The 24779-nt window shown below is 37.5% G+C and overlaps 1 protein-coding gene across 1 annotated transcript in view; it reads left to right on the forward strand.

The window, feature by feature from the left end:
* Positions 1 to 24779, forward strand: part of satb1a (SATB homeobox 1a) — a 107870-nt gene that overhangs the window by 32683 nt on the left and 50408 nt on the right. The window contains exons 2-4 of the mRNA XM_061982497.2: positions 8739 to 9048; positions 18106 to 18335; positions 23428 to 23604. Of these exons, the coding sequence (XP_061838481.1) occupies positions 18119 to 18335; positions 23428 to 23604 (394 nt within the window). The 5' untranslated portion in view covers positions 8739 to 9048; positions 18106 to 18118. The remainder of the gene's footprint in view (positions 1 to 8738; positions 9049 to 18105; positions 18336 to 23427; positions 23605 to 24779) is intronic.

Below are 24779 nucleotides of genomic sequence, written 5' to 3' on the forward strand. Positions count from 1 at the left end.
AACTCAGCATAACATTGAAGTCGTGGGAGCCCTGGGCGTGTTTTTTTGCAAAGAGATGGTCCCCGGCATGTTGATTGCATATACTACAGTATATACCAGTGTTTAGGGCTTGGCGATATGGCCTTTTTTTAATATCTCTATTTTTAGGCCATGTCACGATACACGATGTATATCTCAATATTTTGCCTTAGCCTTGAATGAACACTTGATGCATATAATCACAGCAGTATGATGATTCTATGTGTCTACATTAAAACATTCTTGTTCATACTGCATTAATATATGCTCATTTTAAACTTTCATGCAAAGAACTAAGTCAATTAAACAAAACTGTATTAAACAGTTATTAAGCAGTGGCACAAACATTCATGTCATTTCAAAACAGAAAGTGCAAGATTGTCAGAGACATTTTAAAACAAGCTATGAGTGCACTTTTGTGCATGATGTCACTAAGATGACATATCAAAACACTAAATTAAAGTGCACTCTTTGTACAGAACACCACTACAATAGTTTAAAACAAATAAAGTGCACTTTAGTGCATAATGTCACAAGATATTTCAATAACTGTCAAAAATGAGCTGCATAATAGGAAATCAAATAGTGTATGTCCTTCGCTATGTGGTAGGTTCCTGCGGACGTTATCTCCTTCTGTTGACTATTTTTTTCATACAGTGTTGATGTGGAAATGGTTGCCTCGGCCTTTTGTTGGTGTGGCACCGAACGGTGATGTTGACATGCAGAGTTTCAAGCTCACTCTTCATTCTGTAGCGGGTAATTTTTCAAATGCTGCTACATAGTAGCAGTAATCCTACTTTTTGCCCCACACTTGACAAATTACGGTTGTCTGTTCAACATCTTCCCGCTTGAAGCCAAACCACCGCCAGACAATGGAGCCCGTGCAGTTTTTCTTGGGAATTAATTCTTCCTTCATTTGTTACCAGATTCGCACCTTCTTTCTCTCGTATTACCACTCCGCTAGCATCACAGCTAATGTTACCCATGCCGTATACGTATGTGACGTATGTAAGAAGGTGCGCTTGTTTTATGTCTCTGAGAAGGAGAGACAACAAAGAGTGATAAAAGCCTGTAGCGTAATGCCCGCAGCTAAAAGCAACTGCGTGACAACGTATACTCAAATATCACGATAGTCATTTTCTATATCGCACAGAGACAAACCCGTGATATATCGAGTATATTCGATATATCGCCCAGCCCTACTAGTGTTTCTTAGAATGTAACATATCTGTTTTTTCAGCTGTGGTCCGTGGAGGCCGCAGAGGTACTTAGTTGTAATACACTTTTCCACCACTTGTGGCAGTAATGACAATGTCAGACTGTCAAGTTCTTCAGGTTTTTTCACAGCCGTGCCCAAACTTGAAAGGGCCAGTTGGACTCAAGGACTCAAAAGGGACAACTCAATACTTTTCCTTGTGATTTATTGATGTTTGATTTGAAGCAGTAAAATAAAGTGGGTTATCGGTGTAAATTAATGGATGAACAGAATGAATAGTGGAATAGGTTGATAACCTTAACCAAACAGAAAAAAAAACCCACAGTGTTTCATAAATACATAATACATGCTTTGCTTTCCTTTAAATCAATCCAACCACATTAATAATTTCCACTGATAGGGCCTAGGGAATCAATTTAAACATTTCCAACAATATGAATGAAATTAAATTTAAACTTTCCATCCTAATCATAAGAATAAACTTAAACACCATATACTTTTTTAAATGTACTTTCAGTCAACTTAAACAATTTTGTAAACATCAGTGAAATGATCTTCTTTAAACATTCTCCTCAGTACAAAACAAGCAAACAAGTACTTATTTCCCTTGGTTTCCTCACCAGTTGCGTCTTCTGAGTCCACACAGGAGCTGTCTTCCTTCCTCTTAGCAGCATGTCAAAAAAGGGGTGACTGACTGAAGCTCAAACATTTTTGAGCATGTGCTCTGAGCAGGTGAACAGGTGAATTCTATCAAGCCAATCTGTTGGAAGCAGGTGGAGATGTGCAGCCCTCAGCTCTCACTGTTGCCCCTTCAGGCCTGGAGTGTGCTGCTCTGTAACTGGGATGGCGGAAGTGGGGATCGAACCTGCAACCCTCAAGTTGCTGGCACGGCCGCTCTACCAACCGAGCTATACCGCCCCAATAATAGTCGTCTGTGACCTAAAAAGTCATGCAAATAATAGTTTATACAAATGTCTGGTTGGTCTTATGTTGCGCCCTAAAAGTGTTTCAACTGTAAGTATTGTACTTATTACACACGCACCGTCTGATTGTAACATGCATCTTAGTTGTAGTTTATCAAAAAATTAAATTATGCCCTAATAATACATCTGCCTTTTTTATTCTGATCCACTTTGTTTCCTCCAGTACCCGAACCAATTTTTCAAGTTTCTTTAAGAATGTTCTTATTTTAGTATAAACACCTAAGGCTAAAGCAAAGTATATACACCCCAAACCTCAACAACCACTCCCACACCCCGCCCAGAAAACACACCAAAGAATCCTGATTTTACTCACAGAACGGCAACAATGTAAACATGTCATCCAGTTTAAAAATAATTTATTCAATGAATACGCCCCCTGGCAACGGGCGCATGCACGTCTGTGCGAGTCTAACAGAGGCCGGTCAACTTCAATGCCTGTAGCTCAGTAGTCAGGACGCTGGCCTCTTACACCTCTCTTAAGGCTACTGTTATTTGCGCATGGTGCCGTCTGCCAAAAATAACAAAAACAAAGAAGCAGGGTGTGCAGTAAAATGGCGGAAACTTACTTACAGGTTGAGCTTGTTTCCGTTCTCTTCTCATTTTACTCCCCACCCTGCTCCTTCTATTTTGTGGCGGATGTCACCATGCGCAAACAGTGCCTCTGACGGCCTGACATTGACTCAGCTGCACCACCTGGTGGTTTACGGTGCAAATTACGGCTGCTCTGAATGCAAGTGTGTGCATCACGCAGGGTGGAATATTACTGCCAAAAGTTTTAACTTGGTTTTATAATTGGCAATCGTTTTACTTGTAGAAAATTGTTTTATATTTGCAAAAAAAAATTTAATTGAAAATTTTTTTTTTTTTTTTTTTTTTTTTACTTGTGAATATTTTTTTTACTTGTAGAAAAGTTATTTTACTTACATTTTTTTTTTTTTTTTTTACAATTGAAGGAAAAAGTTTTTTTTTTACTTGTAAAAAAATTGTTTATACTTGGAAATATTTTCTTTTTGCAGAAAATAGTTTGAGTTTTTTTTTACTTGTATAACATGATTTTTATGCTTACAAATTGTTTAATTTTTTTACTTGTGAATTGTTTTTTACTTGTAGAAAATTGCTTTTTTTATACTTGCAAATATTTTTTTAATTTAAGAAAATTGTTTTTTTTACTTGTGAATACTTTTTCTACTTGTAAAAAATTATACGTACAAATCTTTTTTTCAATTGAAGAAATTAGTTTACTTGTGAAATGTTTTTTTTTTTTTTTTTTTACTTTACTTTTAGTTGTGAATCGGTTTTTTACTTGTAGAAAATGTTTTTTATGCTTACAAATCATTTATTTGAAAATAATTGTTTTATTTGTGAATTGTTTTTTACTTGTAGATAATTATACTTACAAATATTTTCTCAATTGAAGAAAGTAGGGGTTTTTTCTTTTTACTTGTAAATTGTTTTTTTTTGCAGAATTTCTTTTTTTAAATTGTGAATAGTTTTTTTTACAAGTAGAACATGTTTTTTATGCATGCACAATCTACTTTAATATTGGCAAATGAGACACCAAGTGTAGGAAAACAACTAGACAGCACAGTGTAATGTTAAATGTTATATAGATATTATTTATTTAATGCAAAGTCTACTGTACTACTGGCAAATGAGACACCAAGTGTAAGAAAACAACAAGCCAGCACAGTTAAATGTTATATAAGTAACATTATTTATTTCACACAAAGTCTACTGTAAGACTTGCAAATGAGACACCAAGTAAAAGAAGACAGCACAGTTCAATGTTAAAAGTTATATAAATATTATTATTTAAATGCAAAGTCAACTGTAGTACTTGCAAATGAGACACCAAGTAAAACAAAACTAACAGCACAGTTCAATGTTAAATGTTATATAAATAAGACTTTTTTTTTTCATGCAAAATTTACAGTAACACTTGCAAATGAGACATTAGGTGTAAGAAAGCAAGAAGCACAGGTCTGTCACAATAAGTTGTTGGTGACGAACCCCAAGATGCAGAGATGGCAGACTTTGTCCAGGAAAACATGATTTAATGTTCATAAAAAGTAAAAACACAAACCAGGAACTAGTGATGGGTCCGGCAACACCGATGCATCGACGCATGCGTCGAGCTCATAGAGCAAAACCCTGTGTCGGTGCGCGTACCGCTTTTAGAAAGTCACGTGACCGATCATGAGCTGTTTTGGTCACGTGACCGATACGCGAACTGTGTCGCACTGACGCCTCCTCTGTGCCCTGTGAGCGGGTCTTTTCTACAGCCGGTGAAATAATAACTAAGAAGAGAAATCGTCTAAAATGTAATACGTCGGAAAAACTTTTTTTTTTTTTTTTTTTTTTTTTATAAAAATGTGTAAAAAATAAAATTAAAAAAATACCCAGTCCACAATCATCCACAACACGTTCTCTTAGATTTCCATGTTATGATACATGTTCACATTATTTATTGACTGTATCTAAAAAAGACAAAAAATATATTTTTATTTAAATGAAGTTATGAAATAATCCTAAATGAAATACAATGACTTGGTTTATATTATTGTATATACTAGATCAGTGGTTCTCAACCTTTTTTCAGCAATGTACCCCCTGTGATTTTTTTTTTAAATTCAAGTACCCCCTAATCAGAGCAAAGCATTTTTGGTTGGAAAAAAAAAGACAAAGAAGTAAAATACAGCACTATGTCATCAGTTTCTGATTTATTAAATTGTATAACAGTGCAAAATATTGCTCATTTGTTGTGGTCTTTCTTGAACTATTTGGAAAAAAAGATATACAAATAACTAAAAACTTGTTGAAAAATAAACAAGTGATTCAATTATAAATAAAGATTTATACACATAGAAGTAATCATCAACTTAAAGTGCCCTCTTTGGGGATTGTATTAGAGATCCATCTGGATTCATGAACTTAATTCTAAACATTTCTTCACACAAAAAAAAAATCTTTAACATCAATATTTATGGAACATGTCCACAAAAAATCTAGCTGTCAACACTGAATATTGCATTGTTGCATTTCTTTTCACAGTTCTTTTTGACAGAAATTTTAGTGACAAACCTGAGCTTGTGCTTCACTGAGTTTATGAACTTACATTCATATTTTGTTGAAGTATTATTCAATAAATATATTTATAAAGGATTTTTGAATTTTTGCTATTTTTAGAATATTTAAAAAAAATCTCACGTACCCCTTGGCATACCGTCAAGTACCCCCAGGGGTACGCGTACCCCCATTTGAGAACCACTGTACTAGGTCATAAAATCAGTGTCAGTTGAGTCGGTCCATAGGTTGCCTGTAGGGATTTTTAATGTCCAGCAGATGTCAGTATTTAGTGACACAGTATCAACACAGTATCAATACAATTTTGCAATGTGTCGAAACGCTTCATGACGCCTCATGAACCCATCACTAGGAACAGCTTACCGCTACGACGACAGATACAAGGACAAGTAGTAGCACGACAGGTAGTAGCTGTAACGATATCGACAGGTAGGAATGACATCGACAATGACAATAATCCAGCAGTGACTGGAGGGCTGGGCAGGTATAAATAGCAGCTGGCTGATTGACACCAGGTGTGGCCAGGTGCCAATCAGCCCCAGCTGAGGGGACAGCACTCAGAGAGACAAACAGGAAACTGAATCAAAATATGAGTGCTGACAGGAAATAAAACAAACACAGAGGAAAAACTAAAACTTAACCAAACTGTCAGGGACAAGCCTGACAAGGTCAATGTTAAATGTTAGATGAATAATATTACTTATTTCATGCAAAGTCTACTGTAATACTTGCAAATGAGACACCAAGAGTAAGGAAACAACTAGACAGCACAGTGTATTGTTCAATGTTATATAAATAATATTATTTATTTCATGCAAAGTCTACTGTAATATTTGCAAGTGAGACACCAAGTGTAAGAAAACAGCTAGACAGTACAGTTCAATGTTAAATGTTATACAAATACTATTATTTCTTTCACGCAAAGTATACTGTAATACTTGCAAATGAGACACCAAGTGTAAAAAAACAACGAGACAGCACAGTTCAATGTTAAATGTTGGATAAATGATATTATTTAATTCATGCAAAGTCTACTGTAATACTTGCAAATGAGATACCAAGTGTAACAAAACAACTAGACAGCACAGTTCAATGTTAATTGTTATATAAATAATATTATTTTTTCCATGCAAAGTCTACTGTAATACTTGCAAATGAGACAGCAGGTGTAAGAAAACTACTAGACATCACAGTTCAATGTTGAATGTTATCTAATTATTATTATTTATTTCATGCAAAGTCAACTGTAGTACTTGCAAATGAGACACCAAGTAAAAGAAAACAACGAAACGGCACAGTTCAATGTTATGTAGATAATAATATTTATTTTGTGCAAAGTCTACTGTAATACTTGCAAATGAGACACCAAGTGTAAGAAAACAAGTAGACAGCACTGTTGAGTGTTATATAAATAATATTATTTATTTCATGCAAAGTCCACTGAATTACTTGCAAATGAGACACAAAGTGTAAGAAAACAAGTATACAGCACAGTTCAATGTTAAATGTTGTATAATTATTATTATTTATTTCATGCAAAGTCAACTGTAGTACTTGCAAATGAGACACCAAGTAAAAGAATACAACTAAACGGCACAGTTCAATGTTATATAAATAATATTATTTATTTCATGCAAAGTCTACTGTAATACTTGCAAATGAGACACCAGGTGTAGGAAAACAACTAGACAGCACAGTTCAATGTGAAATGTTATATAAATATAATATTATTTATTTCATGCAAAGTCTACTGTAATACTTGCAAATAAGACACCAAGTGTAAGAAAACAGCAAGACAGCACAGTTCAATGTTAAATGTTATATAAATGATATTATTTATTTCATGCAAAGTCTACTGTAATACTTTCAAATGAGACACCAAGTGTAAGAAAACAACTAGACAGCACAGTTCAATGTTATATGTTATATAAATATTATTTATTTCATGCAAAGTATAATGTAATACTTGCAAATGAGACACAAAGTGTAAGAAAGCAAGTAGACAGTGCAATTCAATGTTAAATGTTATATAAATATTATTTATTTCATGCAAAGTCTACTGTATTACTTGCAAATGAGACACCAAGTGTAAGAAAACAACTAGGCAGCAAAGTTCAATGTTAAATGTTATATAAATAATAATAATAATTTCATGAAAAGTGTACTGTAATACTTGCAACTGAGACACAAAGTGTAAGAAAACAAGTATACAGCACAGTTCAGTGTTGAAGGTTATATAAATAATATTATTTATTTCATGCAAAGTCCACTGTAATACTTGCAAATGAGACACCAAGTGTAAGAAAACGACTTGACAGCACAGTTTAATGTTAAATGTTATACAATAATATTATTTATTTCATGAAAAGTCTACTGTAATACTTGCAAATGAGACACCAGGTGTAAGAAAACAACTAGACAACACAGTTTAATGTTAAATGTTATATAAATAATAGTATTTATTTCTTGCAAAATCCACTGTAACACTTGCAAATGAGACACAAAGTGTAAGAAAACAAGTATACAGCACAGTTCAATGTCAATCTTAAATGTAATATAAATAATATATATATATTTTTTAATTTACAGTCATTATCACATCTGAACACACAGAAAAGTATTGAAAATTGGTACCGTGGAGTCGCGGTATTGAATCCCAGGTACTAGTACTTGGTACTGTTTGGATGCAAATGTCATCCCTAATACTGTCATTAGTGTAGTACATGGTTTGGTGTACTGCAATACAAGACAATGAAGTATAGAATAGAGAAGGTGACTACACTACTGACATTGTACTACAATACAGTCGTGTATTGTTAGCCTCTTCTACTATGGACAGTGTTGTTTGTGCAGTAAAGTGAAGTAGAAGAGAGTACAACTCCTAGTATATGTATTTATACTAATACTCTCAGCAACAACATGCAGCCTTGGCCGTGGTCCACTTGGTTACCATGGAGAAGTGCAGTACCCCAAAGTCAATAATACTTGCACCATGATGCCACAATAAATCATTAAAAAGGCCAATAAATAATTGAAAAGGTCATGAAATATATAAATGGCTCATGGAATAAATAATGAATAAATAAGTTTCCATTTAATTAATGTATGCACAATTTAATGAATCCCTTCACATTTTAATGAACTATTCCGTATTTTAATCATCCGTGCAATTGGCTTTGTATTTACTGGATGTTGGCACGCCACAACAGAATCCATAATGCACAGCATGCGGCAGAATAGAATACATAGATTTATGCGCAATTGTCACATTTAATACATTTATGGGGTGCGCTGGTGAATTCATTATTACACCATATGCTAATGCAGCTGGTGTGTGTGTGTGTGTGTGTGTGCATGTGTGTGTGTGTGTGTGTGTGTATGTGTCTCTCTCTCCGTCTCCCTCTCCCTCTCTCTCTGCACGCTGCTGTGTGGAGTAGAAGCAGCACAACAAGCGGCGTGTGCGCGCCCATAAATAAGGCCAGACGAGCGTGCACGCTGTAGGCTGGGCTGTGTATTGTTCTCCGCACAGGAGGCGGGCTTCCTCCTCGCCGCACAACACGGAGCCTCGGTGGGTGACGCCACGCCGCGCGGAGAAGAAGAAGGCTCGGAGGAGGTGCAGCGGAACGACTCGGACGTGAATCCAGACCATCCGGGCAATTAAGGCAGAGGGAGGAAGACATCGTCTGGACGCACACACCAGGAGGATGTCTGCAAGATCCAGCATGCACCTTGAGGAGGCGAGAACAGGTTGGTGCTTTTCGTTCTTGATATTCAACTTTCAAGGGGCTAGGATGGTGATGCTGCCATGCAACTGAATGATTGACAGCAGCTTTTTCATCCAAAATGACACTTTTGACTTGGCACTAAGTAAATAAAGGTCACATGTATCTTTAGATTGCACACACTGTTTCAAATGTCACCCCTGCACGACAACGATAGTGCTTCTACAAACTTCTCTTTTCAGAGTGGGTATTTTATTGCACCGACTGCAGCTATCCACAGTTTTAGTCATCCAGTAATTAATCAATTAGTTTCTTCCATTCATCCAGTAATCACACTTTTATTGCCTCAATTCGTATTTCAGGGAAAAGAGTTGAAATAAACTATTCTGTTTGCCGTCACCTTCTTTTTTTAAAGTTGTTTTTAATGTTGGTCGACAATAAAAGAGAACTTTTAACATGCATTATGAAAATATTTGAACAAAAATATGAATATTTCCACTATTAGCTCACGGTAGCCACACAGAAACCACGTATGTCAAGTTGAGATGTCCGATAATATTGGCCTGCTGATATTATCGGCCGATAAATGCTTTAAAATGTAATATCGGAAATTATAGGTATCGGTTTCAAAAAGTAAAATTAATGACTTTTTAAAACGCCGCTGTACGGTAAAACACGGACGTAGGGCATACTTGCCAACGCTCCCGATTTTTCCGGGAGACTCCCGAATTTCAGTGCCCCTCCCGAAAATCTCCCGAGGCAACCATTCTCCCGAATTTCTCCCGATTTCCGCCCGGACAACATTATTGGGGGCGTGCCTTAAAGGCACTGCCTTTAGCGTCCTCTACAACCTGTCGTCAAGTCCGCTTTTCCCCCATACAAACAGCGTGCCGGCCCAGTCACATAATACAGTATATGTGGCTTTTAAACACACACAAGCGAATGCAAGGCATTGTTGATCAACAGCCATACAGGTCACACTGAGGGTTGCCGTATAAACAACTTTAACACTGTTACAAATATGCGCCACACTGTGAACCCACACTAAACAAGAATGACAAACACATTTCGGGAAAACATCCGCACCGTAACACAACATAAACACAACAGAACAAATACTCAGAACCCCTTGCAGCACTAAGTCTTCCGGGACGCTACAATATACACCCCCCGCTGCCACCAAACCCCGTGTTAATTCCACGACAGTATATATCGATATCGGAATTGGTCATTAAGAGTTGGACAATATCGGAATATCGGATATCGGCAAAAAAGCCATTATTGGACATCTGTAATGTCAAGTTCCGGCCACTCCGTGCAGTCCTGATTTGTGTTAGTCCTCATTTAACCAGGGGTCGGCAACCCAAAATGTTGAAAGAGCCAAATTGGACCTAAAATACAAAAAAATCTCTCTGGAGCCGCAAAAAAATCAAAAGCCTTATATTGTATCCAAATTGGGTTTAGTTTTTTCTTGCCCTGATGTGGGATCTGAGCCGAGGATGTCGTTGTGGCTTGTGCAGCCCTTTGAGACACTTGTGATTTAGGGCTATATAAATAAACTTTGATTGATGATTGATTGATAAGTGTTATAATGAAGGCATCACATAATGTAAGTGTCTATATTAGCTATACTAGCCTACTATCAAAGGCTGGCGCAAATCTTCGTTGACAGAAATGTTGTATTTTGATTTTTATTCTACACATTTTTGCAACATTGGAAATCATTAGTAAAACAAAGGCTTCTCACAGGAGGAGATATCTTCTGGAAATTACTGGCTCATAATGGCCAAAGGTATAAATGTGTGTGTCCAAGTTAAAGGAAACGGTAGGCTGTCTTCTACTATTGGATATATTACAATCTTTGCAAGCTGGGTAACGTTTGCTGTGGTCTGGAACAACATGGCACAGAAACAACCATGAGAAATGCAGCCAATATTACATACAGATAATGTGTCATGAGACATGCAAATATAAATGAAATACAAAGAGGACATAAGTAAATGGAATTAAATGAGCTCAAATATACCTACAAACGAGGCATAATGATGCAATATGTACATACAGCTAGCCTAAATAGCATGTTAGCATCGATTAGCTTGCAGTCATGGATTGACCAAATATGCCTGATAAGCACTCGAGCGAATCAATAATATCAACAAAGCTCACCTTTTGTGCATTCACGCACAGAATAAAACGTTTGGTGGACAGAATGAGACAGAGGGAAATTAGTAGGACAAAACAGTGCTTGCCAAATACTCTCACCAGTGAAGTATGTTTAATATAAACGGTGGGATTTCTAACAATTAAGAGAGTGTGTGTCATGTTTGTCCTCTGACAGAAACCATAGTAAAACAAAATATATATACAGGTATATATATATATATATATATATATATTTTTCATCTTTTTCCATTTTCACACATCTTTGAAAAAGCTCCAAGGAGCCGCCAAAGAGCCGCATGCGGCTCGCTGACCCCCGCATTAAACAATGAATCAAAGCACCAGAAAATAATTAGAATAATTGCATGAATCAAATTGATGGATTATTTGTTGCACTTCATCCCACTGACGGCTACTTTGAATGTTTTCTACGCTACTTGCTAGGTCACAACATACAAGTACTGCAGTGCTGTCAAACCAGTACATTTGATTCAGATTCATCACGACTAAATAACAAACATTTTAGCAATATAGCAAGATGTTTATTCAACACCTTTGACAACATGTTCACTAAAAGACTGCACTTGTCTTATTAAAGTAGTATTTGAGGATTGAATGTGTTGTTGAAAAGAAAACGTGTGCAAAATACTTGACGTTGGTTCACTTTTTTTGTTTTTTTTGTACAGTAGTACCGAGGGAAATATACCGAGTACCAGTATTTATGGCTACGAGTTCCAAAGGACTGTTAAAATTCTGATAAAATGATACTGCTATCTGTGTTTTTTAATTGTCGTAATTATGACGCGCTGTCACATTCACTTCAGGTGCCGCTGCTACGCATGAAAAAAAACACGGGTCGGATCTGATAATCGGCTGGAATAATCACAAATAAGGCAGCAACACCACACAAAAGTTTGTAACAATATTTCCTACTCAAATTCATGCACGCTAATACGACTTAGTGTCAGTTTGAAGAAGTGAACTCACTTTACGACTGGGCTTCATCAACCGTCCTCCTTGCGAGCCAGTAATCCACAGGCCAATATTAATCCACTGGAAAAAGTGCAAAATTAAAGTTATAATCTATAACGTTGCTCTGAAGCACTGCAAAAAGTCAGTGTTCAAAAACAAGGGAAAAACATACAAAAATGAGGGGTATTTTATTTGAACTTAGCAAAATTATCTGCCAATAGAACAAGAACATTTGGCATGTCAAGACTTTCCAAAACAAGTAAAATTAGCTAACCTCAATGAACCCCAAAATACCTTAAAATAAGTATATTCTCACTAATAACAAGTGCACTTTACTTGGAAAAAAAAAAAAGAGACCTTTTTGCTCAATATGTTGAAAAATATTCTTAAATTAAAGGGGAACATTATCACAATGTCAGAAGGGTTGAAACAATTAAAAATCAGTTCCCAGTGGCTTATTTTATTTTTCGAAGTTTTTTTTCAAGATTTTACCCATCACACAATATCCCTAAAAAAAAGCTTCAAAGTGCCTGATTTTAACCATCGTTATATGCACCCGTCCATTTTCCTGTGACGTCACACAGTGATGCCAATACAAACAAACATGGCGGATAGAACAGATTCAGACTCGGATTTCAGCGGCTTAAGCGATTCAACAGATTACGCATGTATTGAAACGGATGGTTGTAGTGTGGGGTCAGGTAGCGAAAACGAAATTGAAGAAGAAACTGAAGCTATTGAGCCATATCGGTTTGAACCGTATGCAAGCGAAACCGACGAAAACGACACGACAGCCAGCGACACGGGAGAAAGCGAGGACGAATTCGGCGATCGCCTTCTAACCAACGATTGGTATGTATTTGTTTGGCATTAAAGGAAACTAACAACTATGAACTAGGTTTACAGCATATGAAATACATTTGGCAACAACATGCACTTTGAGAGTGCAGACAGCCCAGTTTTCATCAATTAATATATTCTGTAGACATACCCTCATCCGCTCTCTTTTCCTGAAAGCTGATCTGTCCAGTCCAGTTGGAAATGCATCTGCTTTGAGTGTCGCAGGATATGCACACATTCTTGCCATCTCTGTTGTAGCATAGCTTTCGTCGGTAAAGTGTGCGGAACAAACGTCCAATTTCTTGCCACTTTCGCATCTTTGGGCCACTGGTGCAACTTGAATCCGTCCCTGTTCGTGTTGTTACACCCTCCGACAACACACCGACGAGGCATGATGTCTCCAAGGTACGGAAAACAGTCCAAAAAAAGAGCTGATTTGACTCGGTGTTTGTAATGTGTTTGAGAAAATGGCGGATTGCTTCCCGATGACGTCATCGCTCTGAGAGCGAATAATAGAAAGGTGTTTAATTCGCCAAAATTCACCCATTTAGAGTTTGGAAATCGGTTAAAAAAATATATGGTCTTTTTTCCGCAACATCAAGGTATATATTGATGCTTACATAGGTCTGGTGATAATGTTCCCCTTTAAGTAAATGCTAGTGCCATTATCTTGACATAACGATATGCGCTCGGCATTACATTTCTTGAAACCAGCAAACTTATTCTAAAAACTAATTTATTGTTGTTAATGGAAAGGCAACAAGGCAACCGCTTGTTACTCTCTGGGTCTCCTAGCCGCTAAGGCAAATCATATTGTCTAAAAATGCATTTTTCCATCGATAACATGACATCATCGCGCCAAGTGCGTGCTCTTTCAGTCCATTTGTGCGCATATATACAGCCTGGCCCCCGGCCCAAATTTTTTTAATTGTAATTTGGAAGAATTTATCTGAATGTGCATGAACTATTTCTGTTCAAAATGGTTTGAAATGTCACATTTTAAATGTTTAAATATTAACTTTATTAAATAGTTTACTGTACTGTGCCAACTGTACTACTATATGAGTATGTATTTTCTATTGTTTCATTGAAAATAAAAGGGCAAAGTCCATTTGGTTGTCATCTGTTTTAATTATGAGACACAATTATGTCAAAATCATGATTTTTTTTTTCATGCTTGAAGTAAGAAATTATTACTTTAAAAAAGTAGTTTTATACTTGTGAGTGTTGATGACACAGCTTTGCAACACTTGATATTCTAGTTTCAAGCATGTTTTACTCAATATAGGTCATAAAACTTCAGCAACAAGCTGTAATATCTTACTGAGATCATTTCGGACCAAAACACTTAAAACAAGTAAAACACTCTAAGATAAAATCTGCTTAGTGAGAAGAATTATCATATCAGACAGTAAATAAGCAAATGATTTGAGATATTTAATCTTACTTAGATTTCAGGTTTTGCAGTGTGACATCACCTTGCTTAACTGCACACCCACCTAGCAGGTTAATTGATTGTATTGATTGATATGATATATCATGTCAAAGCACATGCATGCCATATATAAATATTATTTGTAAGGAATAGAAACCCAGTGATGGATGTGTGTGTTCCTGACAAGATGATGACAACAACTGCATTAGCAAACACACTTGACTTGTTTAAAACTTCAAAAGTGTCATGATCCGTGGTCCGGATCATGTTAATTGTGTTTTCTGTTAGTTTTGGACTCCTTTAGTTCTTGTTTGTGCACCTGTGAGTTTGTTTTGGTTGCCATGGTTACTCATTGTGTTCACCTGTCTCTGATTAGTGCTCGCCCGCTCACCTGCTTCCCGAGCACTAATCAGAGGCATTATTTAAGCTTGCCTTTGCCAGCCAGTCGGCCTGGCGTCATTGTTTGATTCATGCCGTATCCACGTAAGTCGTGTTTGTTTCATGCCATAGTTTATGCTGTTTGTTTCACGCCATAGTTTATGTTTGTTTACCTCATGCCCTGCCAACGATTTCTTGAGAAGATCATCTCCTACCTCACGCTGTCGTCCGAAGTTGTCCGTTCTGCATTCCCGGGAGAACGACCCCATAGTGAGCTGCGACCCCTCCTATGACAAAAAGCAGCTGTTGATAAAAGACTTCCCAGCTGTGACATGTTACACGATGTTGCTGGTGTACAACCCCTTTAAAAAAACACATTTTTCACATCTTTATTCACACCAATTACATATGGTACCAATAAAAGTACAGATAAATACCGGTATCGATAAGGAATATTGATATTGGTATCGATAAACTCCTAACAATATACATCCCTAGTCGAACCTCAACTTTGGAGCTGTTCTGTGACAGAGCTCTTAACTTAAAACACTTGCATCTCAAATCATAATTTCCTACTGAAATGAACTAAAATTGATTTAATTGGTGCTTGCCCCGCCCCCACATTTTTATCGCGCACCTTGCAAACAAACCTTTAGATGAGAAATATGTTATGAAAGAAATACAATAAGATGTACTACAAAAAAGCGCAGTAGTTTAATAAAAAATATCATAAAATTGTACAGCATTGAAGAGTGGATTTCTCCGGTCTTTCCTTCTCTGTCAAATTCACCGACATCAGCCTCTCCATAATTTCATGGATAAATGTCCATCATTTAAATATTATTTTAATGTCTTTGGCTCGTGTTAGTCACTCTGCTTCCATATGGTGCACTTAAATGGCTCTGCTGTGCTTGCCACGTTCTTGATAATTTCTTTCTTTAATTCAATGGCTATTAGGGGTGTCAAATTTTTTTTTTTTCCGAATGAGTCACGATTCTTATTTAAAACGACTCCGAATCAATAAAAAAAACATTTTTGATTTTTTTTTTTCAAACTGTCCTGTTCAGCCACTCCGACAAATCATATTGTTGATGTAGATGATCCACATCTGCTGAACACATTTACTTTAGAAAAAAGAAGTGTTGGATACTTCTCTTGTTGCCTTATTTGTATTTGACTTTATCAAATATTTGGGTAGAATTTTATTCAATAAAAGCAGTTTTCTTTGAAGTAATATAGACATTTATTAAAGATGTTTCTTTTATGGAGGAATGTAGTTCATCATAGAACATTGTTATTAAAACATATTGATTTTGAATCAAGAATCGTTTTGAATCGAGAATTGATTCTGAATTGAATCGTTAACCCCAAGAATCAAATCGTATCGTGTGGTGCCCAATTATCCAAGAGTGCTCGAATGTCGAAACACTCTTAAGGATTTAATACTGCAAACTTCACCCCAAATAGTAAATATAGTGTTCAATACAGGATTTAGTACTGCAAACCTCACGGTAAATAGTAAATATTGTGTTGAATATAGGATTTAGTGCTGCAAACCTCACCCCAAATAATAAATAAAGTCTTCAATACAGGATTTAGTACTGCAAACATCACCCTAAATAGTAAATATAGTGTTCAATACAGGATTTAGTACTGCAAACCTGACCCCAAATAGTAGTGTTCAATACAGGATTAAATACTGCAAACCTCACCCCAAATAGTATTATATAGTGTTCAATACAGGATTTATTACTGAAAACCTCACCCTAAATAGTAAATAGTGTTCAATACAGGATCTAGTACTACAAACCTCACCCCAAATAGTAAATAAAGTCTTCAATACAGGATTTAGTACTGCAAACCTCACCCTAAATAGTAAATAAAGTCTTCAATACAGGATTTAGTACTGCAAACCTCACCCTAAATAGTAAATATTGTGTTAAATACAGGATATAGTACCGCAAACTTCACCCCAAATAGTAAATATAGTGTTCAATACAAGGTTTAGTACTGCAAACTTCACCCCAAATAGTAAATAAAGTGTTAAATACAGGATTTAATACTGCATACCTCACCTAAATACTAAATATAGTGTTCAATACAGGATTTAGTACTGCAAACCTCACCCCAAATAGTAAACATGGTTTTCAATACAGGATCTAGTACTGCAAACCTCACCCCAAATAGTAAATAAAGTCTTCAATACAGGATTTAGTACTGCATGCCTCACCTAAATACTAAATAGTGTTCAATACAGGATTTAGTGCTGCAAACTTCACCCTAAATAGTAAATAGAGTGTCCAATACAGGATCTAGTACTGCAAACCTCACCCCAAATAGTAAATAGTCTTCAATACAGGATTTAGTACTGCAAACCTCACCCTAAATAGTAAATATAGTGTTCAATACAGGATATAGTACTGCAAACCTTACCCCAAATAGTAAATATTGTGTTAAATACAGGATTTAGTACCGCAAACTTCACCCCAAATAGTAAATAGTGTTCAATACAGGATCTAGTACTGCAAACCTCACCCAAATTAGTAAATAAAGGGTTCAATACAGGATTTAGTACTGCAAACCTCACCCCAAATAGTAAATATAGTGCTCAATACAGGATTTAGTACTGCAAACCTCACTCTAAATAGTAAATAGTGTTCAATACAGGATCTAGTACTGCAAAACTCACCCTAAATATTAAATATAGTGTTCAATACAGGATTTAGTACTGCAAACCTCACCCCAAATAGTAAATAAAGTGTGCAATACAGGATTTAAAACTGCAAACCTCACCCCAAATAGTAAATATAGTGTTTGTTACAGGGTGTAGTACTGCAAACCTCACCCCAAATAGTATTATATAGTGTTAAATACAGGATTTAATACTGCATGCCTCACCTAAATACTAAATATAGTGTTCAATACAGGATTTAGTACTGCAAACCTCACCCCAAATAGTAAATATAGTTTTCAATACAGGATTTAGTACTGCAAACCTCACCCTAAATAGTAAATAGAGTGTTCAATACAGGATCTAGTACTGCAAACGTCACCCCAAATAGAAAATAAAGTCTTCAATACAGGATTTAGTACGGCAAACCTCACCCTAAATAGTAAATATAGTGTTCAATACAGGGTTTAGTCCTGCAAACCTCACCCTAAATAGTAAATATAGTGTATCAGCACGGCCGGTTATACGGTCCACTGCCAGTCAGCAGAAGAGTCCAGGAAGACCTGCATGAACGAGAACCTTCATAGACGCATCCAGTCTTTGTGAAGGTCTTTGTGTGCCTGCAGTGTGAGTCCACAGATGGACCTTCTGTGTCATGGAGCCAAGAGAGCAGAGGGCGCCGATCCCCCCGCAGACCCTCGGCCTCCTCCTGCCAAGATGGTCCGTCTGGAGCAACATGGAGCGGCTGGATGCTCAACGCAGCAAGAGAGGAGCCTGCAGGAGAGTCCGGGGATCCAAAAAGCCTTTCTGGCCCAGAAACCTTCTGCTGGGAAGCATAAGAGCTCCCAGTCAAGAGGTAAGACCTTGTTCATCTTTGGGATTACTTTGGTGATACAGTAGCAAGAGCAGGTCTTTTGTGGGAGAACAACAATAAGTTATCTTTCAAATAATGCTAATACAGAAAGGGGTGTCCCAATACAACTTCTTCCCTTCCCATACAATACCGATATAGAAGTATTGGTCGATATTGATCCAACACTCAATCGTACTTTTATTAGTTTGAAATGTTAGAAAAGGTTTGACCAAGTGAAATGAGTCAACCATCTGCAATGGACTTATGCTGTCCTTAAAGGGGAACTGCACTTTTTGTCTATTGTTCACAATCATTATGAAAAACATGACGATGGATGTTATTATTTGTTCATGCATTCTAACTCGTAAATAAACGTCAATTAAAGTCTGCTTACAGCTGAGCAAATGGGAGGTCCTCTATTCCGCACATAAAACCCAATAAAAACATTCAAAAAGCGCCAGCAATCCTCCATTTACATTTCACAACTTGAATATTAACAAGTATTAGTGATATTGTTATTATAAGTGCTAACGCAGGCTAACTATTTATAGTGGCGACGTGATCACTAGTGTGTGTGTAAGGTGTTTCCTCGCTTCCTTTGCTCGTCAAACTTTATTGTAGGTCGTAACTCATGCCTCTCAACTGGATAGTAGAATGATGAGGACGTATTCCTACAAGTTGGTACACTTTGACAGCCAATTTAGACCCGCAAATGGCGAGAACGACGAGAAAAGAGGCTTGTTTATACTCGTTTATTGGTGAGGATTATGAGTCATGCTTAATCTAAATGGGAATATATGAACATTCTACTAGTCGGAATCCTACTGACAGCAGGCATTGTACTGTAAGTGATGTTTTAATTATGTTTGTTGGCTCTCATAAAGTCTGAAGTGAGTGATAATCAGAAAAAAAGCAAACGTGATGCATTTTTGAAATTATATGTACGCTTAAAATGATGAAAATACGTAAATGTTATTATAAATGTTACTACATGACATATATACTTACATCATGTATTAAAACACTAATGGAGGATTTCACGTTTTTAAGGGCTTTATAGGCAGAAGAGAGTGACTCTCATAGGCTCCTTTGTAAGCAGACTTTTGATCGCATTTCTTTAATATTCAGAATGCATTAAAAATACATTCGTATTCATAATGATCGTGAATAGGCAAAATTCCCCAAAAAGTGCAGTTCCCCTTTGAGTTGAAGTGGAGTGGTAATTGTTTTTGTCGACACCCAGTGGCCACAATAATTCATGAAGTTAAACTCATGACGCAGTAAGTTTAATAATGCGGACACGTTTGTTACTGGATACCTTCTAATAGGCTTGTGCTTTGGAGACTTTGTATGTGTCAGTGAGATGCAACAATACATATGTGATACTTGTGTATATGTTTCAGACTGCAGTGTTGTTGAAAGAAGGGTGTCATGTTGTCACTGTGACTACAGGCTTTAATTAGGGTGTCATGTTGTCACTGTGACTACAGTCTTTAATCAGGGTGTGATGTTGTCACTGCGAGTACAGTCTTTAATCAGGGTGTCATGTTGTCACTGACTACAGTCTTTAATCAGGGTGTCATGTTGTCAATGTGACTACAGGCTTTAATTAGGGTGTCATGTTGTCACCGTGACTACAGTCTTTAATCAGGGTGTGATGTTGTGACTCTGACTACAGTCTTTAATCAGGGTGTCATGTTGTCACTATGACTACAGTCTTTAATAAGGGTGTCATGTTGTCACTACGAGTACAGTCTTTAATCAGGGTGTCATGTTGTCACCGTGAGTAGTCTTTAATTAGGGGGTCATGTTGTCACCATGACTACAGTCTTTAATCAGGGTGTCATGTTGTCACTGTGACTACAGTCTTAGATCGGGTTGTCACTGTAACTACAGTCTTTATTCAGGGTGTCATGTTGTCACTGTGACTGCAGTCTTTAATCAGGGTGTCATGTTGTCACTGAGACTACAGTCTGAAATCGGGCTGTTACGTTGTCACTGTGACTACAGTCTTTAATCAGGGTGTCATGTTGTCACTACGAGTACAGTCTTTAATCAGGGTGTCATGTTTTTACCGTGAGTAGTCTTTAATTAGGGGGTCATGTTGTCACCATGACTACAGTCTTTAATCAGGGTGTCATGTTGTCACTGTGACTACAGTCTTAGATCGGGTTGTCACTGTAACTACAGTCCTTATTCAGGGTGTCATGTTGTCACTGTGACTGCAGTCTTTAATCAGGGTGTCATGTTGTCATTGTCACTACAGTCTTTAATCGGGGTGTCATGTTGTCAATGTGACTACAGTCTTTAATCAGGGTGTCATGTTGTCATTGTCACTACAGTCTTTAATCAGGGTGTCATGTTGTCAATGTGACTACAGTCTTTAATCAGGGTGTCATGTTGTCACTGTGACTGCAGTCTTGAATCAGGGTGTCATGTTGTCACTGTGACTACAGTCTTTAATTAGGTTGTCATGGTGTCATTGTGACTACAGTCTTTATTCAGGGTGTCATGTTGTCACTGTGACTGCAGTCTTTAATCAGGGTGTCATGTTGTCACTATGACTGCAGTCTTGAATCAGGGTGTCATGTTGTCACTATGACTACAGCCTTTAATCAGGGTGTCATGTTGTCACTGTGACTACAGTCTTTAATCCGGGTGTCATGTTGTCACTGTGACTACAGTCGTTAATCTGGGTGTCATGTTGTCACTGTGACGACAGTCTTTAATCAGGGTGTAATGTCACTGCGAGTACAGTCTTTAATCAGGGTGTAATGTTGTCACCGTGAGTACAGTCTGTAATCAGGTTGTCACTGTGACTACAGTCTTAAATCAGGCTGTTACGTTGTCACTGTGACTACAGTCTTTAATCAGGGTGTCATGCTGTCACTATGATTACAGCCTTTAATCAGTGTGTCATGTTGTCACTATGACTACAGCCTTTAATCAGGGTGTCATGTTGTCATCGTGAGTAGTCTTTAATTAAGGTGTCATGTTGTCACCATGACTACAGTCTTTAATCAGGGTGTCATGTTGACACTGTGACTACAGTCTTTAATCAGGCTGTTACGTTGTCACTGTGACTACAGTCTTTAATCAGGGTGTCATGTTGTCACCGTGAGTAGTCTTTAATTAGGGTGTCATGTTGTCACCATGACTATAGTCTTTAATCAGGGTGTCATGTTGTCACTGCAAGTACAGTCTTTAATCAGGGTGTCATGTTGTCACTGAGACTACAGTCTGAAATCGGGCTGTTACGTTGTCACTGTGACTACAGTCTTTAATCAGGGTGTCATGTTGTCACTATGACTACAGTCTTTAATAAGGGTGTCATGTTGTCACTACGAGTACAGTCTTAAATCAGGGTGTCATGTTGTCATCGTGAGTAGTCTTTAATTAAGGTGTCATGTTGTCACCATGACTACAGTCTTTAATCAGGGTGTCATGTTGACACTGTGACTACAGTCTTTAATCAGGCTGTTACGTTGTCACTGTGACTACAGTCTTTAATCAGGGTGTCATGTTGTCACCGTGAGTAGTCTTTAATTAGGGTGTCATGTTGTCACCATGACTATAGTCTTTAATCAGGGTGTCATGTTGTCACTGAGACTACAGTCTGAAATCGGGCTGTTACGTTGTCACTGTGACTACAGTCTTTAATCAGGGTGTCATGTTGTCACTATGACTACAGTCTTTAATAAGGGTGTCATGTTGTCACTACGAGTACAGTCTTTAATCAGGGTGTCATGTTGTCACCGTGAGTAGTCTTTAATTAGGGGGTCATGTTGTCACCATGACTACAGTCTTTAATCAGGGTGTCATGTTGTCACTGTGACTACAGTCTTAGATCGGGTTGTCACTGTAACTACAGTCTTTATTCAGGGTGTCATGTTGTCACTGTGACTGCAGTCTTTAATCAGGGTGTCATGTTGTCACTGAGACTACAGTCTGAAATCGGGCTGTTACGTTGTCACTGTGACTACAGTCTTTAATCAGGGTGTCATGTTGTCACTACGAGTACAGTCTTTAATCAGGGTGTCATGTTTTTACCGTGAGTAGTCTTTAATTAGGGGGTCATGTTGTCACCATGACTACAGTCTTTAATCAGGGTGTCATGTTGTCACTGTGACTACAGTCTTAGATCGGGTTGTCACTGTAACTACAGTCCTTATTCAGGGTGTCATGTTGTCACTGTGACTGCAGTCTTTAATCAGGGTGTCATGTTGTCATTGTCACTACAGTCTTTAATCGGGGTGTCATGTTGTCAATGTGACTACAGTCTTTAATCAGGGTGTCATGTTGTCATTGTCACTACAGTCTTTAATCACGGTGTCATGTTGTCAATGTGACTACAGTCTTTAATCAGGGTGTCATGTTGTCACTGTGACTGCAGTCTTGAATCAGGGTGTCATGTTGTCACTGTGACTACAGTCTTTAATTAGGTTGTCATGGTGTCATTGTGACTACAGTCTTTATTCAGGGTGTCATGTTGTCACTGTGACTGCAGTCTTTAATCAGGGTGTCATGTTGTCACTATGACTGCAGTCTTGAATCAGGGTGTCATGTTGTCACTATGACTACAGCCTTTAATCAGGGTGTCATGTTGTCACTGTGACTACAGCCTTTAATCAGGGTGTCATGTTGTCACTGTGACTACAGCCTTTAATCAGGGTGTCATGTTGTCACTATGACTGCAGTCTTGAATCAGGGTGTCATGTTGTCACTGTGACTACAGTCTTTAATCAGGGTGTCATGTTGTCACTATGACTACAGCCTTTAATCAGGGTGTCATGTTGTCACTGTGACTACAGCCTTTAATCAGGGTTTCATGTTGTCACTATGACTACAGCCTTTAATCATGGTGTCATGTTGTCACTGTGACTACATACTGTACAAACACTTTTGTATGAAATTTGTAAAACTTTGAGTGCAAGAAAAGTGCTCCATAAATAAAGTTTGATGTGATTGATCGTCTCAGAAGTGAGATGCCATCAATGCTAATGAAAGCCCTGGCTAGAAATAGAAGGTAGGAGAGTAATAATAAAGAGATGGATTCATGTTGACTGCATAAGAAATATCTACTTCCATCTGTCAGGAAGCTCTTTGCCGGTCTTCTGCGTGGTGGAGCACTTGGAGAGTCCAGTGGACGGAGAGAGGAAAGACCAACATGCCGAGTATGTTCTGATCAAGCGGGACCTGCTCTTCAACCAGCTGATCGAGATGGCCCTGCTGACCCTGGGATACTCGCACAGCTCGGCTGCTCAGGCCAAAGGTACACTTCCTGTCTGCACGCACTGATGTCACACTCTATTGAGAGACAAAACTGTGTTGTTCATAGGTGACAAGTATCACTGATCATTAGTGATGTCCTTTTTGGCCTGATACTTTGACAAGAAATACAAAATGTTTTGTATCATGTGATCATTTATATCAAATCATTTGTCACATTTGTGGTATTGAATGCTGCACAAAATAAAGTGTTGAGTACACAATAACTAAACAGCATGCAAAACTGTAGGGGTGTCAAAAAAAATCAGATTTTTTAATTTATTATTATTATTTTTTTCAATCTGTCCTGTGCAGCCACTCAGACAAATCAGGGGTGTCAAACTAATTTTAGCTCAGGGGCCTCATGGAGGAAAATCTGTGCCCACGCGGGCCGGACTAAAATCATAGCATTAAAAATAAAAAACAAAGACAACTTCAGATTGTTTTTTTTGTCTTACTTTGGCCAAAAATAGAACAAACACATTCTGAAAATATTACAATAAAAATATAGAAAAAAATACCGGCGGTGGTAAAGTTTAGATCCATAAAGGAAAGAAGAAAGTGAATGAATGTTTATAACTGAATACATTTACAGTCGCCATTAAAATTGTACATACACTTGTAAAGAACATAATGTCATGGTTGTCTTGAGTTTCCAATAATTTCTACAACTCTTATTTTTGTGTGATAGAGTGAAAGTTCTGTGGTCAGATGAAACAAAAATGGAGCTGTTTGGCCACAATACCCAGCAATATGTTTGGAGGAGAAAATGTGAGGCCTTTAATCCCAGGAACACCAGACCTACCGCCAAGCATGGTGGTGGTAGTATTATGCTCTGTGCCTGTTTTGCTGCCAATGGAACTGGTGCTCTACATAGAGTAAATGGGACAATGAAAAAGGAGGATTACCTCCAAATTCTTCAGGACAACCTAAAATCATCAGCCCGGAGGTTGGGTCTTGGGCGCAGTTGGGTGTTCCAACAGGACAATGACCCCAAACACACGTCAAAAGTGGTAAAGGAATGGCTAAATCAGGCTAGAATTAAGGTTTTAGAATGGCCTTCCCAAAGTCCTGACTTAAACGTCTGGACAATGCTGAAGAAACAAGTCCATGTCAGAAAACCAACAAATTTAGCTGAACTGCACCAATTTTGTCAAGAGGAGTGGTCAAAAATTCAAC

The sequence above is a fragment of the Nerophis lumbriciformis genome, linkage group LG21 (assembly GCF_033978685.3).
Source record: "Nerophis lumbriciformis linkage group LG21, RoL_Nlum_v2.1, whole genome shotgun sequence".
NCBI lineage: Eukaryota > Metazoa > Chordata > Actinopteri > Syngnathiformes > Syngnathidae > Nerophis > Nerophis lumbriciformis.